The sequence below is a fragment of the Mesoplodon mirus genome (assembly GCF_964341445.2).
Source record: "Mesoplodon mirus genome assembly, chromosome: 11".
NCBI lineage: Eukaryota > Metazoa > Chordata > Mammalia > Artiodactyla > Ziphiidae > Mesoplodon > Mesoplodon mirus.
In genome coordinates this window covers 48030462-48048292 of record NC_138987.1, presented here as the reverse complement: position 1 = coordinate 48048292, position 17831 = coordinate 48030462, and the positions used below count along the sequence as shown (strand labels likewise).

At 34.5% G+C, this 17831-nt stretch overlaps 1 protein-coding gene across 3 annotated transcripts in view; it reads right to left on the bottom strand.

Moving 5' to 3' along the window:
- The window catches only part of CNTN1 (contactin 1), a gene marked incomplete at both ends in the record, with an annotated part of 158478 nt that overhangs the window by 82889 nt on the left and 57758 nt on the right, over window positions 1–17831 (bottom strand). The window contains one exon of one of the 3 annotated variants that reach the window (XM_082635860.1): window positions 1967–2304. The exons of the other annotated variants lie outside the window; for them this stretch is intronic. Within the exon in view, the coding sequence (XP_082491986.1) occupies window positions 2225–2304 (80 nt within the window). Of the gene's footprint in view, window positions 1–1966; window positions 2305–17831 lie in introns of those variants that run through there. 3 annotated transcript variants of the gene reach the window in all.

Below are 17831 nucleotides of genomic sequence, written 5' to 3'. Positions count from 1 at the left end.
ATTTGAAACTGGGATCCTTCAGGATTAAACACGATGGATGCATAGTAGCCATGACTATACCCCAGGCGTCACTTGAGTCAGCATCAATACTTAGTCAGTAACCCTAACACACTTTCTCCCTCCAAAAGGCTGACCGGCTCTCTGAATAACTGTAGTTGGAACTGGACCCAGAAAAACTGCTGGTCCTTCTGGGACTCCACTCCACATAGCACACATTTAATGCAAGCCTTGGCGCTAAGCAGGAAAGACATCTCAGTGTCATCCTATTTCCATTTGTAATTGCTCCGTAAGTAATTAAAAGCAAAGCACCACATACGAATATCCTGTGGTTCACTGTTTATTTTTACCAAAAGAGCAAATTTTAATGAAAAGTTTAAATGTTAAGAAAACAAAGAACTTTCAGTACAAATTATCATCCCTTTTAAAATAAAATAATCTGAAAATAACAATGCTGAAACAACATCAGTTATTATTAAGGCACATGGCTTCTTCTTTACCAAAACATGTCAGTTAGAGTCTCCTTATTACTACATGCCCGTTCTTGTTCTGAAAATTAGTTAAGACAACAGCTTTATTATAAGGTAATAAAACACAAATTTGTGTGCTCTTGTTAAAGCGTTAAGACTGTACTAAGATGAAGCTGAATATTAAACATCTCTACCATTTAATAGGAATATAGTAGTTTTTAACCTCTAAAATTGGTATTTTAACCTCTTACATTGTCAAAAATGAACGTAGATCCCTATTAGAAATTAGAATGAGGATAAAGGAGCTAAATGAATCTATGTAATTCTAGTTGATATTGATGCAGTTTATCTAAACAAAAATATTCTCCTTTTCCTGCCACTTGTCATACTTGTCATGTGGTTTCCTTTCTAATTTTTATTCTGTCTTTCCCAACTATATTCCTATCTGATCTTGGTGGTATACTTTCAGTGATGGACTATGGACCACAAAGCTGGTTCATGCACATCTCCATGGCAACATTTATGGATACATGACAATCTCGAATTATTTTAAAATATCTTATTAAAATGACAGTTGCCCTAGATCTCCAGTCTAAATCCTAAGATGCTTCCTTCTGTGAGAATAATTAACACTAGAAAATGAAAAATTGTGGAAATAAGTAACATTTTGAGCCAGAGACATGTATTCCTTTACGATGACTAATCAATTATTTTTTAACTACATACATATTTAGGGGTCATTACATATCTCTCAAAGCTTTCCTAAGAGTTCTTCCAACCACAGACGGGAATTCTAGAGTTACTAAATGAAAAGTTCATATAATATCCCGCACTTAACCATAAACCTGTTTAAGAAGAGCAAATTATTTCTTGTGAAGAAATAAGAATTTTAAGTTTGTGTCTTTGACCAAAGGGCAGAAATGAAAATATTTTCAAATAATGAAATTTAAGCAGTTCCAGAAAGAATTATATACACTTCAATTTTAATCTGCCATTTCTGTTCATGTCCTTCCCAAAAGTCTTGACCTTCCTCTCAAAACAAAAGATCCAAGAAGGCTGAGGCTAGGAGTTAACAGAATTAAATATGCATACGTGCTGTTAATGGCTTAGTCATCTTCACTTAAATCTTGCTACTGAGATGACAGTTTTCTCCACATGCTGACCAATTTCACTTCCCAGTCCCAGGAATTGTTCCAAAAACCTTACAGAGCCATGGGCAGTCTTCAGTTGTTTATTGCTGCTTTTCATCTTTTCTTGCCAAAAAATATATATGGCACCAGGATACAAAAGGCCACTGGAATAATGCCCCTTAGCTTACATCCTAACTAAGATGACTCATCAGTGAATTTGACAACAACAGTGTTCATTACCTGCTTGGGTAAATCAAACAGTCCATTCAGTGGCAACACTCCTGTATTATAATTCACCAGTTCTTCATTTTTTTTTTCAGATAATGAGCTAATTTCTGAGATATGTAAGTTCAAAGAAAAACAGGACATGAAAACACGAAAATTTTACTTGGCCATTATATGATGTACTGGGTTAGTTCAGTAGGCATTTTTCAGATATTAATAAAGCTATACAATTATATTTTTAAATATCATTCTGCTTTAGATATTCAAAAGGGAAAAAAATCCTCTAAGAACTAGATTTTGGCAGGGGGAACTGCAGAAGCTACAAGATTGAGTTAATTAGTAAAATCTAGTATAATATGTTAAAAAAAAAAAAGTTTTCCCACAAAGAGTGAGTGTCAACGATCACCAGGTTGGAGGCAGGCTTGCACAGACAGGGAGAAAAGGATCCGCCATGTTTTTCTCTCCATCTTTTCTGTTTTTACCTGCAAGAGGAAAGATCAAGGCTGAAGGGCAAGTGTGGATGCCCATTTAGGAGCAGGAAGCCATATACTTCAGGAATTTGCCTAGTATCCTTAATGGGTAAGTTGAAATAATGAACAAAGAAAAACATCTTCTAAACACTGTAGATGGGAGTCCAAAAAGGAGAAGGCTGAAGTGACAAGCTTTGGCCCAATCAAATCTGTTTCCCTCAGAAATAGTTGACTGACTTTGTAAGGAACAAGAATTGTAACTGGATCCCTTCCTCCCATTTAAAAAACCCTCAAATTCCTAGAGCCTTTGTAATTCCACTCCACATAGTACAAGTCTACCTACCCAAACATATGCTCATGCCTTCAAGGCTTCTAAGTAAGAAAAAAATCCTGAGGATAAATTTAAGCAGCGATTTGTGAAATTTAATCAGAGGTTGGGGCTGGAAGTCATGGGAACCTGTGTCTTGATTAATATTATATTTATTGTTTATGTCTATATAGATGTTAATAGCAAAAGGGAGGGAAGTAAAAGAAAATGTTTATAGAAAGTCATCATGGGCAACGTGTGAACTGGAGTTGTTATTATTCTTTCATAAATATGGACTCTGAGGCTTATGATGATTAACTGACTGGCCTAAGACCACAGGTTATTCAGCAGGTGAAGTGCGTTTCTAATCTATGTTTGCCTAATGCCAAAAGCCATACATTTTCCATTGTGTCATGCGGATCTTTTTTTTTTTTTTTTTTTCCGGTACGCAGGCCTCTCACTGTTGTGGCCTCTCCCGTTGCAGAGCACAGGCTCCGGATTCGCAGGCTCAGCGGCCATGGCTCATGGGCCCAGCCGCTCCGCGGCATGTGGGATCCTCCCGGACCGGGGCATGAACCCGTGTCCCTTGCATCGGCAGGCGGACTCCCAACCACTGCGCCACCAGGGAAGCCCCATGCGGATCTTTTAATGACTATAAGCATATATTAGTATAACTATATTATTATAAAAATATGGTATTAACAAGATGATCATCCTCCCTATGGTTATGGTTCCCTAACCATAACTAGGGATAGTTTGATTATTATAATTAGACCACTTTATAACTACTAGTGTCCCCCTGGTTATAGTTATTTAAGTAGGAGAAATAGTATCTAGGAAAACTGCTGACTGCTTATTGTAAATTTAGTCCTATGATAAATGGTAACAAAGGTCACAAAACGCATTTGTCTCTTACATTTGTCTTTCAAACGCAAGAGATTTCCAAGTCTTTTGATGAGAACTGAAATTGCTAATTTTAAATATATTCTTTTTTTTTTCTCCCTTTTAAATGAAGTTTTGGTAGTTTTGTGGAGAGAGGGGGCTGTGAACAGTCACACAGGGAGCCTCCCCAAACTGTTGAACATTGGAGTGCCATTTCTTGAATTAGTAACGGAGGCTTCCAACCTCTGCAGGAACATATCAAGCAGTGGTCCTCCAACTTGTTTAAACCACAAACATCAGAAGTACCTGGTGTGTTCCAAACAGGGACAGTCACTTGCCCCAGAGAAATTCTCAGGGATGTGCAGCAGGGGGGCTCAAGCACTAGCTGTTGAGAGCCACTAAGACTGTAGTGAGATAATTCTCAGAAGTATATTCCTCAGTGTGACAGAGCCCAGACTGTTCAGTGACACACAAGGGATCACTACCTTCTAGTGGGTCACAAGTTATTTGCTACTACGAATATTGAAAATTCATAAGCTTGTACATTTTTTTTTGTGTAAAAATGAAGTAGATTCAGGGTTATCCTTTTAATTATGCTAGCTCTTGTTCACTGTTCACTTTCATCCCAATGCACTTTCAGATAAGGGAGTTGGTATTCCAGCAGTGCCCTGGGAAATGCATGTGGGCCACAACCAAGTCCCTCCCCTCATCCCATGTCAACAGAGTGACCATGCCAAGCATTGGGCAATTAGAAATTAAAATGGTGTTTTAATTGTTTGGAAAATAAAAAGGAATTTATTTTATTTTATTTTTTTTTGATTTATTCCACAATCTGCATTCACTCATGAGTGTACTGGGCAGTTAAACATTATAATGGAAAGATGCTGTGGCAGAGAGAAGATTGGGAGCTCCCCGCTGTGTTGATCTAATGAGATGTCCTAAGCCAAATTTAGATAACGGATGGGAGACGGGATTCTGTCACACAAGGACCGGATCCTGTAGTCACCTCTGAAGAGGAAATAGGGAAGGTGTAAACTATGAAATAGCTGGATTTGTAGGATACCAATGGAGATTCCATAGTTGCTTGTAGTACCCTTTTACATTTCTCCCTTTCCCTTTGAGTATGTCTCTATTTATGCCAGTGATGATGGTAGTTTGAGGACCTATGTGATAGGAATTTAAATGGACTAAAATCTCCTCTCTACAGCTTGTTAAACTGACTACAGGTTTAGAGGGTAAAAGTTTTCTGAGTTTCCTTCATTTTCATTTACTTAGGTGTAAGAAATTCTGTGACCCAATCAAATTCCCAGGGTCTGGGCTGGTGAGGTTGGCTGGTGGGAAGGAGATAGATGGTGGTGGCAGGAAGCCAGTCTGCAAAAGTCACCATGAGGAAATAATTGAACATTCCTGAGACTTGAAATGGCAGACTTTACAAAAATCACACCAAAAAAATAGTTATGCTTAAAAAGGATTTTATACCATTGAGTCTTCTGTTGGTTATTTTTTCAATAATTAAGCTAAAGCATTTTCTCTTCTTTTTTAAATAAAATGAACCAAAAAGAGAAGACATTATGAAATTCTAATTTCAAATAACTTAAAATTTTACTTTCTGAATTAACTTTGAATTATCAATGCTTCAGAGTATTTGGGTGGACAATTTAACAAACAAACCATATACCAACGTGAAATAGATGTACAATGTGATTGTACATGTACAATGATCTGATTTTTATATTTGGGAAGTTAAACACTAAAGAGAAGTGAGAAAAAGTAAGTTATGTAGTGAATTCGAAACACTGATAACTGGCCAAGTTCTGGTTTGATCATGTGAACTCTGAGGAATATTTTCATTTCCTTTTTCTTCTTCTGTTTTAAACTTCCTTTGCCTATGAATGGATTACCAGTCCTTGCATGACTACCACACAGCAGTTTTGTTAGGATGACATGATAAAATTTATATGAAAGTCCTGTAGACACATACATTCTAATCTAAAACACTTAAAAATTTTGAATGTACTATTTTTAAGGCCAAAGAATACATTATAAAATCAAGCTTAAAACCATCTACTATGATTTATTGTTTTTGCTGTTGTAATTATAATTGTTTGACATTGACTACATGAAAAAGAATTTTAATTATTATAGCTTTCCCTTTTTATTAGACCAGTCATAGATATATTATGGGCAAAAATAAAATTGCAAAATCTGCATCAGTAACTTTTCTATAGAATAAACATTTTTTACCAAAAAAGAAAAAAGCCTACATTTTAATTTTTCCACATTGATTATTTTATCTCATTGAATATATCTGAATTAGTGTTTGATTATATTATGTTACAGCAATGAACTGGGTGTTATATGTGAAGCCAGACTGCTTCTTTTCAAATCTTGTCCTTTCACTTAGTAGCTAAATGATCTTGGGCAAGTAACTTAGCCTCACTGGTACTCAATTTCCTTATGTGTAAAATGGGGATAATGATCATATCCATCTCTTAAAATAGTGCTGTTAAAATTAGCCTTTAGGGACTTCCCTGGTGGTGCAGTGGATAAGAATCTGCCCACAAATGCAGGGGACATGGGTTGGATCCCTGATCTGGGAGGATCCCACATGCTGCAGAGCAACTAAGTCTGTGTGCCACAACTGAGCCTGTGCTCTAGAGCCCACGAGCCACAACTACTGAGCCCATATGCCACAACTACTGAAGCCTATGTGCCTAGAGCCCATGCTCTGCACCAAGAGAAACCACCGCAATGGGAAGCCTGAGCACCATGCGAAGAGTAGCCCCTGCTTGTCGCAACTAGAGAAAGCCCATGCACAGCAACAAAGACCCAAGCAGCCAAAAAATAAATAAAATAAAATAAATAAATAAAAATAAGACTTTAATAAATATTACGTATCCTAACATAATATAATAAATATATGCTATGTAATTTGTATTTTGTTATAAAATATAATTATGTCATATATTATACATTAACTTATATAATTACATATCTTTATTTTTTAATTTTATATTCATAATATATGTCTTTTCACAGGATAAAGATTAGAGTTGGAAACATATAATATTTTGCCAGCATAATTTAAAATTATTTTTTAAAATATGAACTAATTGCCATTTATTCATGTCCATAAAGACTTTTGGATATCACTGGTTATCTGTAGTGCTTGTAATTTGATGTAATTGTCAGCTTAATTTGACATTACTGTCTGGTAAGTAGACACTGATGTATAAAGCCCATGATGGGCCAGTGAGGTGGAGTGTCTAAAAGCCTGCCAGACTATTAAGTTCTGTAAATCTTTCCTGCTTTCTCTCCTGGAATCAGAGTGAGGAGAAGCAAGTTTGCTGATTATTTTTTAAGGGAATCGTGGATACAGGCTGACTGTGTAGCAAAGAATAAATTCCAGTTTGCCAAAAGCTGACCAGTTTGATTATGAGACAAAGAGAGTCAGGAGCAATTAATTGAAGAAGAGAAGAAAACCTACAAGGAAACTTCTCTCACTGTACTCCAGTGAGGAAAAAGAAAAGTAATCTAAATTTATATCAGTGCATCCTTCACAGTGTCATCTACCAGTTTAAAACCCTCACACAGTTATGTTTCAATTTTTGAATTTGTAAAATGAAGGGTTAAACTAAATCACTTTCAAGATCCATCTTAAAGCTTAAAATATCATGACTCATTCTGAATGAACTACATAGTTTGTTGATATATTTGAACACTTCCTTAAATTTATGTCAATTTACATTGAACTGACTTTGAAAAATACAATTTCAAATTATTGATGTACTTCATAACTTTAGTAGTAATTGGGAAAGATGCTACTTTTACTAGAGCTTTTATCAAATAGAACTACTTGTAAGTTCTAGCTTTGAAACAATCAGGCTACCTGGTAAATTCTGTATTTATTATAAACAGATACACCTTTCAGCTCATTATTTCAGCTTTAGCTTACAACAGTTATGGAGAACTGGCCCTTAGCAGCTTTTGAATTTGTTGATTCTCAATGGAAATGAGAAAGCTTAATTTCTGGGTAGGTTTCACTATTAATAGATGTATGGCTGTGGTTTAGTGCCAAGTGGGGTCAGGATGCCTCCGAATGGCGCCCTGTCAGTCGTTGCTCCAGCCAATGTGGGCAGTGAGGGCCATTTTCCTGTCTCAGTCCTGCAAGGACTGACGAGATGGAATCTTTAGTCTGTCTCTGTGGCAAACTTTCTTGGCCAAAGCAAGTGGAAAGCAGAGGCAATTATCCAAGTATCTGAGGTAAATGTGTGTTTTTCTGACCGAAATACTTGAAAAGCTACCTAAACTATTCTCTTTGATTTGACTCTGATGATCTGGACACATCTTTCTGCCTGTATAAGTGAATCTCTTTTCAGGATGTCTTCACATATGCATGTGTGTGTGAGGCGGGTGGAGGTGGTAAGCTGTGTGTGTACTTGTGCGTCTGTCTGGCTTTGTATGCACACCATGTGCAACTTTTTAACTTGTTCTTCCTAATTTTATAGTGATTAAACTAATTAATTTAAAAGTCCTTTTGAATTAATTTAGGCATGCCATGCTTAAATAATAATTTTGAACATAAATCCACATTTGGTTATTAATAATAACTTGAATATAGGAATTCTTTTTTTTTTTTTTTTTTTTGCGGTATGCGGGCCTCTCACTGTTGTGGCCTCTCCCATTGCAGAGCACAGGCTCCGGACGTGCAGGCTCAATGGCCATGGCTCACGGGGCCCAGCTGCTCCGCGGCATGTGGGATCTTCCCAGACCGGGGTACAAACCTGTGTCCCCTGCATCGGCAGGCGGACTCTCAACCACTGCGCCAACAGGGAAGCCCAGAATATAGGAATTCTTGAACACTGGGTAAATATTTATGCCAGACACCGCAGAAATCTAAATCCTGATTTAGCACCAAGAGTTCCACTAACTTTTAACATGACGGCAGACTCACCGTCCTTTTGCTTTCACAAATAGCCAGGGTCCCTGAGTTAGCCATACAAATAGAATGCTAAATAATCCAACTGGTGGTAATTTAACCTTTTTAAATAAATGTCTTTGACTTTATTTTTCCCACAATGTTTTAAAAACTCAACTACTATTTATTAGCATGTGCTGGACAATGGATGGGAAAGCAAGAAGAGCAGAACTGCAGTGAGTAACTTTCACCATTTAGTAGCAGCAGTTCTAGAACAGACTTGGTAATTGTTTGGGTACTATCCAAATTAACTATTGAAAGTTTTAGAATATTAAAGTATTAAAATTTTAAAGCACTAACTACAGAAGTTTTAGAAATTAACTATAGATTTTATTTATTCCTACTGTCTGGAAGAAGCCTAGGTTCCAAAATGATTGTCATGAAATAGATGGGTAATACAAGACAAGTCTCTTTCCCTTGAAGTCTAAATTTTGTAGTATAAAGGGATGGAAATTTTCTAGATGACCTCCAGGGTTAATTCTAGATTTAAAATTGTATATTCCAATTTTAACATAAATGCAGATATTTCATGTAGCTACTCTGAAGAAGTTGGAAGGAAAAAAGATGTAACTGGTTCATGATTTTCCAATAATAAGACCATTAGAACCCTTTTATCTGAGACAAAGAAAATGTTTACTTCATATTTTTTAAGAAAGAGTACTAATTAATCTGGAACAACATCTCTAAGTAAATGGTTCAAAATTGTTTGCCTGGATAGCGAAGAGAGGTGTGCTCTGGATATGAACTCTGCTAACATAGAATATCTGGGAGTAACAAATACTCAAGAGCATTTTCTGTAGAAAAGACCATTGGCCAACCGTTATGATTGTTTAAAATGCAGCAGTATTATTCAGACTAAAAAGTATATTGACAGCTTCCAGCAGGTTATTTATTTGGCTATATTACCTTAACTTAGCCAACACAGGATTTAAAAGTGGATTAGTCATCAACCAAAATGACCTCCTTAAGAAAGAATCTGGTAACCATGTCATTAGGCCAAGTAATAAAAACTTCAGGGGATTACATCAAATAAAGATGACATCTAACATATCCATTTCCATTCTGCAACTGTATTTTGACATTAGAATCACACACACACATTTTGGCATTCTTACATACACACATGCACACACACAATATTCTAATCTAAATGAAAATCTACATAAAACTATGAATATAAGCTTCTAATATAAAAATATAAACAATACAAACAATTTGTGGATGCAATGATTTACAAAGTTTTGTATTATCAACTGGACCTTTAGTTACACTTTTTCCTAAATGTTTCCAAATTTCACATAGCACAGGTTAGTGAGAATCAGACTAAAAGTTTCAGAGAGTGAAAGTCTTTTTCTTTTGTTTGTTCTTAAATCTCAGCCTTGTATTAAGAAATTTTGTTTAATATGGTATATAACATGTAAAAGAGGGGGCAGATGTGAAAAGTATAATCGTGATTGCATTTTCTGTTTTGGCAATTTTAGTGACAAATATTATGTTCAGCCAGGTGTCAGGAAGGTCCTCCTAACAGTTGGTAGCATTGCCAAGGATATTTATAATACAGCAGAAATGCCATGGAAAGTAGTAAAAAACAGACGTCAAAGCCTCATTTCTTGCTTTTGTGGCCTAATTTTATGGTCCATTTTTGAATGTTGTCCAAAAGTGCACTCATAAAAGAGAATTTAGATTTGGCAAGCTACATAAATGTTCCCACAAGTGCTGTCAGATAAATCCTGAAACACCTTTCCTTCTAAATGACACTTTTTTAAAAACTGAAAAGCACTAAGTCCTCCAGAAACATCTTTTGCTAAAAACATTCATAAAGGGCTGTTGATATGCACCAAAACTTACTTGATGAAACAACCCAAAATACACTTTTGTGGGACCTATTAAGTACAACCTTTATTACAATAACAACAAGAAAAAGGAAATTTGTATCGATCCTCTTGATTTGGATTTTTATATAAGAAGCCTAAAAACATTTGAAGTCTAATAGCTGGTTCTTTTTTTTTAACTAAAAATAGTTTTAAACTGTAAAGGTCTTTTAGATATTAAGCAATTAGTAGCTGTTTGAGTTCTAAATCCCTTTGGCTATATTATACGCACATCTGTTTTAAAGTTTTATTCCGAAATTACCTCTTTCACTAATACAATAATAATTTAAATTGATGTCAATATATGCTCTGATATAAAAAAATTTAGAAAAATCTTCTATAAATTACTTGAAATGCCATAATACCAAGAAATGGCATTACAATCTCTTGTAAAGTTATTTTCATTTTTATATCAGTGCCCTAGCTGGGAAATATTTCATCATATTTTTTTTTTTTTTAACTTACTGTTGATAGATAGATTGAGTGGTTCTTTATTAACTTTAGAGTTTTTGAAGCTATCTTATTTGGTGTGACTTAGGGCTTAAGTGTAGTTGTGCTAAAATGATATGAGGGTAAGGGAAAAAAGAGTTAACTCTTTTTCTCACCACCTGGACTGCCTTCCTCCGTTTCCATGACACTCCTGTCCTTAAGTCAGAGCTCCCTTCCCTGACTTTTAGCCAAATATTCATAACAGTTGTTCAATTGTCTGTTGATTGACTTCCATTTGGTTTGAACAGGACGAACTGGAGGAAAAGGGGATCTTACCATCTTTTTGAAACACATTTCTAATGTAATTTACCCATTCCATAAACAAAATAATAGGACTTTCAAACTATTTTCCAAGAATTCCCTAGAACAATAATTTCCAAAAACCATTTAAAGACCACTTCATCACAAGCTTCATGGGACATTATTAAAAATACAGATTTGCCAGCCCAGGCCAGGTTTAAACACTTGGTCACTCTGGAATGCTGTAATTTGATGCCCTCCGTAATGACATTCTTTAAAAATATATCCAGTATTTATTTAAAGGGGAGACAGAAATTCATAGGGAAAAAGGACTGAAGGAGGATTCTGGGGAAAGAAGTAGAACACACACTCTCTTCTACTGCCTTCGGTAATTCAACCCTGGTCCCAAAGCTGCAACCCCACTAGATCCTTCTCAGGCCTGGATCCACTTCCTTAGAAGGCAGTTTGGTGGCCACCACTTGTTCAAACATTACCTCTTGGTGTGCCATACTCTTTGCCTTCTAGTAATATTATACTATTTTTGAAAAAAGAGCCCATATGTACATATGTTCTTTATATTTTCAGTGTATTTTATGTCCAGTGAATTTTTTCTTAAACTTTTTTTTGGAGATAATTATAGATTCACATGCAACTCTGAAAATTAATACAGGAAGGTCCTGCATATCCTTCACTCATTTACTCACCATAACTTTCTGTATAACTAAATACAATAACAGAACCAGAAAATTGACATCGACATAATCCATCAACCTTATAGTACAGATTTTGCTAGTTTTACATTCATTCATTTGTGTGTTTATGTGTTTGTTTAGTTCTAAGAAACTTTTAGTTTTATCACATGCGTAGACTTCTGGGACAATGACCACAGTTAAAATACAGAACAATTTCATCATGAGGATCCCCTGTTGTACCCTTTCATGGCTACAGCTACTCCTCTTCCTCTAGCCTCCCTAAGCCACTATTAATCTACTCTCCATCTCTATAATTTTGTCATTTCAAGAATGCTAAATCAATAGAATCATACAGTATGTAACCTTTTGAGGTTGGCTTTCTTTCACTCAGCATTAATTCCCTTGAGATGTATCCAAATTGCACACATCAATAGATCATTCTTCTCTTATTGCTAAGTAATAGTCCATGGTACTAATATACCACATTTTGTTTAACCACTCACCTGTATAAGGGCATTTGTTTCCAGTGTCGGGCTATCATGAATAAAACAGCTATGAACATTTGTGTATATATATTTTATGTGGACATAAGTTTTAATGTCTTTGAGATAAATGTCCAAGAGTGCAACTACTGGGTCCTGTAGTAAGCACATGTTTAGAAACAGCCATACTCTTTTCCAGGGTGGCTGTACAATTCTATATTTTCACCAGCAATGTGTGAGTGAGTGACTCTGTTTTTTTGCATCACTATTTCCTTTTTATTTTAGCCATTCTTATAGGTATGTAGTGATATATCACTGTGGCTTTAAATGTGCATTTCCCTAATGGTTAATGACATTGAACATCTTTTATGTGTTTATCTACCATTTGTATATCATCTTCAATGAAATGTCTGTTCACGTCTTTTATCTTTTTTCATATTAGGTTATTTTAATTTTGAGTTTTGAGAGTTTTTTATATGTTTTACATACAAACTTTTCTTGGATACGTGGTTTGCAAATATTTTCTCCCAGTCTGTTGCTTGTCTTTTCATCATCTTCACAGGGACTTTCACAAAGCAAAAGTTTTTAATTTTGATGAAGTTAAGTTTATCACTTTTTCATTTTATGCATTATGCTTTTGGTGTCAAGTCTAAGAACTCTTCATCTAGTCCTAAGAGCTGAAGATTTTCACCTATACTTTTTTTTTCCCAAAAGTTTCATAGTTTAAAATTTACAAGTAAGTCCATGATCCATTTCAAGTTAATTATGTATAAGGTCTGAGGTTTAGATCAAGGTCCTTTTTTTTTTTTTTTTGGACTATGAATCCTCATTTGTTCTAGCACCATTTATTGCAAAGTTTAATCTTCCTCCACTGAATTAATTTGCATATTTGTTAAAAATCAGTTGAGCATATGTGTATGGGTCAATTTCTGTGTCCATTGTTGATGCACCAGGGTTCACCAGGCCAATCTTTAATCTAGCTTTGCTAAACCCATCCCAGAGCTATTAATTTAGGAACTTCCAAAAGTGGCTTAGAATTGTGTATTTAAAATTAATTGTAGTAGTAAATCTGATGTACAGCCAAGTCTGGCACCTGCGCCCAGAGGTTACACAAAGATTTTTCATGAATCTTTGCTGAGAAGGTTGGTGGAGAGGAAGTAGGCGATAGCAGGTCACCTGTTTAATTAAATATATTGAGAAATATTTAACATTTAGGTAAAGCTGTATAAAATAAGAAATGACCACCTACAAACTCACCATTCAGCTTAAGAAATAAAACATTACTTATTCAGATGTAGCCTTTTGTGAGTTCCCTCCCTCCTTAACCACATTCACCTCCTCTCCTATCTCCAACCCAGAGGTAACCACTCCCTTATATTTTGTGATTATCATTTTCATGCATTCTCTATATTTGATCATATAAAATATGCACACATATTCATAAACATACATACATATATATATATATGTCAGATTTGTTGTTTTAATAGAAACTTGAAGTAAAAGCAACTATCAACTTGATCAGTGTGCAACTTATTCTTGCCAGTTCTCAAACCCAGACCACAGCATATTCTGAAGTCTAGTTTAGCTCTGTTTGCTTAGATTTGGATATGTTTACTGTTTTCTTTATTCATCATGCTATTTGATGTCTCAGAACTTTACTCTGGCATTATTTTCCTTCTTCCTGAAATTTACCCATTAAATATTCCTTTAGACATAAGAGTCTCTTGGGAAATAAACTCTGTTTCTGTTGGTCTAAATATAACTATTTTTCCTCATTATGAAACGATAACTTGTCTGTATATATACTTCTTGGTGGAGAGTTATTTTTCTTTTAGCACATTCCATGGTTGTATTAGTTATCTACTGCTGCATAACAAATTACCCCAGGCCTGAGTGGCTTAAAACAATAGTAAACAGTTATCTCTTTTTCTTTTTTAACATCTTTATTGGAGTATAATTGCTTTACAATTGTATGTTAGTTTCTGCTTTATAACAAAGTGAATCAGCTATACATATAAACAGTTATCTCTTACAGTTTCTGTGGATTAAGAATTCTTGAGTGGCTTAGCTGAATAGTTCTTGATCAGGGTCTGCCATGAAAGTTATAATCAAACTGTTGGCCAAGGCTACAGTCATCTGAAAGCTTGACTGGAAGATCTGCTCTCTAGATGACTCACTCAAATGACTGGGAAGTTGGTGTTGGTTATTAATAGGAGGTCTCATTTCATCTTCATGTGGGCTTCTCTACAAGACTGCTGAAATATCCACATGACATGGCAGCTGGTTTCCTCCAAAATGAGAATTCCAAAAACCAAAGCAGAAGCAGCAATGTGATTTATGACAATGTTCAGCGCTGTCACTTCTGCTGGCACATACACCAACCCTAAGTGTTAGAGGGATTACACAGGGACTGGTTTATGAGAAAGCAAGGATCACTGAGGGTCACCTTGAAGTCTGGATCCCCCAATTACCTTGTGACTTTTATTACTGCTTCTGGGTAGTTGGCCATCAGAATTGTTATGTCTTTGCAAAAAATAATTTTTACTCTTGCTGTTCTTATAATAATCTTCTATTTGTCTTGAATGTTCTGCAGTTCTATTTATTTTTATTAATTTTCTTGTGTTTTATTGTGACCCTTGAAAATGAGAAGTCATAATTGTCACTAATCCTCCCAAATCTATAGTCATTATCTTTTTGAAAATTATTCTTTCTTACTTTCTCTAATATTTCTTCTGGTAATCCAATGGGACTAGCATTGCTTTCTCATTGTGTCATTAATGTCATAATCTTTTTTTTTTCCATACTTAGTCTTTGTTTTTCTCTGATGAAATATGATGATTTCCTCATATCTGTCATTCAGGTCCCTAATTTTTTCCTAATTGGTCTCTAATTGTTGTTTAACCCATCCATTGATTTTTTTTTTATTTTCAATGATTGTTTATTTTTTATAGTTCTTCCTTTTCCCCCCACACTTCCTCTTTTTTATAGTATTTTATTTCTAACTCATTTTTATCATTTCCTCTCTTATTTATCTAAATATTTAGGCATGATTATTTTTATTCTTATTCTGTTGATGAGAGTATCTGATGTACTCTAGACTCTAACTATATTGTTTGTTTTTAACTCTTCCTGATTCTCTGTTGTTATGGCTTGTCATTTTTTGCATAATTCCATATTTGATTTATCTAAATTTGTTAGAATCCTAAAGGGGCTATGTTGAATGTTCACTATTTCAGAGAGTGTAATCCTTTACTTTTTTCAGGGCTGTGATGAAGAATGTTTGTTGATTTATCTAAAATCTTTGGTGCTTTTAGAACAGTGGAGTTTTTAGAACAGTGAATGAACATTTTGCCATAAAAAACAGTTTTCACTTCTTTCAATCAGTGTAGTTTGAATTCTATATATTAGGCTTCCAGGGCAACTTTGTTTAAATAAAGGTTACTTTTACAAAAATAATGTCTATACTATAGAAATACTAGGAGAAATATTTCCAAACTGAAAGGATAGAACTAGTATAAAAGGCAGTTTTGGACATCAAAAGTGAAAATTACATGACCAGTACTACCTCATGACTTGAAATTGTTTACATAACTGGAGAAATAGGCAATGTATGTCAATTTTATGGTCTCTTTTCCTTGAGCACCTATGAACTCAATTAGTAGGTAAATAAATTGAAGTACTATAGGTTTTTACAAGTAAACACTTATGACTACTACAAAAAGACAATGGCTTATATTTGATTATTGGGCCAGTTTTCTATAAATTGTTTTTAGTTGACAACAATTGCTATTGTCTTCCTTGGTTCTCTGTTCTACCAAACATTATACAGATAAGTGGGGGAGTGAGTTTTATCTGGGTAAGAAGCTTCATGAAATCAGATGCAATGTTACAGAAGCACTCATATCTAACTAATTCACTGCCTCCATTCTAAATTCAATTCTGTTCAATTTCAGGAGATCCATAGACCCCTTGAAATCTGTCCATGGACTCTAGGTTATGATTTCCTAGACTAAATAAAAAAACATAATTAAGAGGATAAATGGACCAATAATATTATGTTAGGCATACTATGTCATTTTATTATAAGAAATAAAGAAAACATTTTTATATTCCATGATTTAAATATACAAATCATATTTGAAGGTCTACTTCATATACATTTTTGACACAAGCTATGCAGACATGTATTTGACTATTTGAATTGCAAATTTCTCTTGATATAAAATGAATACCTTTTATATTATTAGAAATAACGTTTGGAGAATGATTACAACTTTCAGACTTTTATCAGTGTTAAGCAATACTTTTTATTTACCTATATAGTTTTTTCAACATCCTGCTATAGTGCAGGGACTTAAAATTCTATATCGTATTTCTACTAAGTGCACTTGCCAGATTGCTTTGCTTTAAGTTATATTTCCTATGACTAAAGGGCTTTAGAAAAAAAAACTTTATATTTTCACATAATACCTGCTATAACTTTTTAATATTTTTCTGTAAAAAATACAGAGTATGATGATTATTAATTACCTAAGTATGAGTGGATAAGATTATTAATATTCTTTGACTACTTCTGTAAAACTTCATCTTCCCTGTGAATACTGAGAGTTTACTGCAATGTAATTATAAGAAGACACTGATGCACAGGCATTGTAACATAACCCCTATTGTAACACTAATGATAATCTTTTAATATGCAAATAATTTCAATTAAATACAAGCATAGACTATTGCTGGAAGTGGCTTAACAGCTAGTGGTCTGACTAGAAAGAACAGTGAATAGTCCCTCTCCCTGATAACTCTCACAGACAGTAGACGTCCCAGATAACAAAATATTCCTAATGGAAATACTGAACATAAATGAACTTCCTTTAATTTAGCATTTTGTAGCCTTGGAGTTTTATTAATTTTCAATAAGGGTTGTGTGTAATAAATGCCTAAGTTCATTTGGATAAAGAAATTTCAGCTAGACTTCCATTACTCTACTGAAGAATATATTCAACTGGAATAAGAGGGTTTTCAATATTTTCCAATGTGACTGAGGGACTCCATATTACCATTGTTCTAGAGGAAAATGCAGGAGGTGTATGAGATTAAGTGAAATTATATTGATCTGGATCCAGAATGGGTATTAAGATAAACCATGAATATCATCTCATTTACTAATTGTTTATCTGATTGTGCAAAAGCTGACTGAAAAAAAAGTGCAATAAATAATGGTCAATAAATATTTCTAGTAGGTAAAGTGTGAAAAAAACAAATTTTAACATGTCACTGAGACAAAGGGAAAAAGAGAACAATGAAACTATGAGATAGAATTCTGCAACTCACTAAATATTAATAAAAATGCATATGTGAATTTCACAACTTAATAGAGAAGGTAGCTCATATGTACAGATTGCTATAAAACATATTAGTGAAAGTAGTAATTGTTATGAGAGTTTAGAAGAGAGGGCTCATATTTGGGACATCAAAAAAATGACTCATGGGTTTGTTACTTCTTGAGCCAAGTCTTGAAGGATGGATAAGATTTGGGCAACAATCAATGAAAACAGCATATAGAAGGAATGCTGTGAACCAAGGAACAGAGGTAGA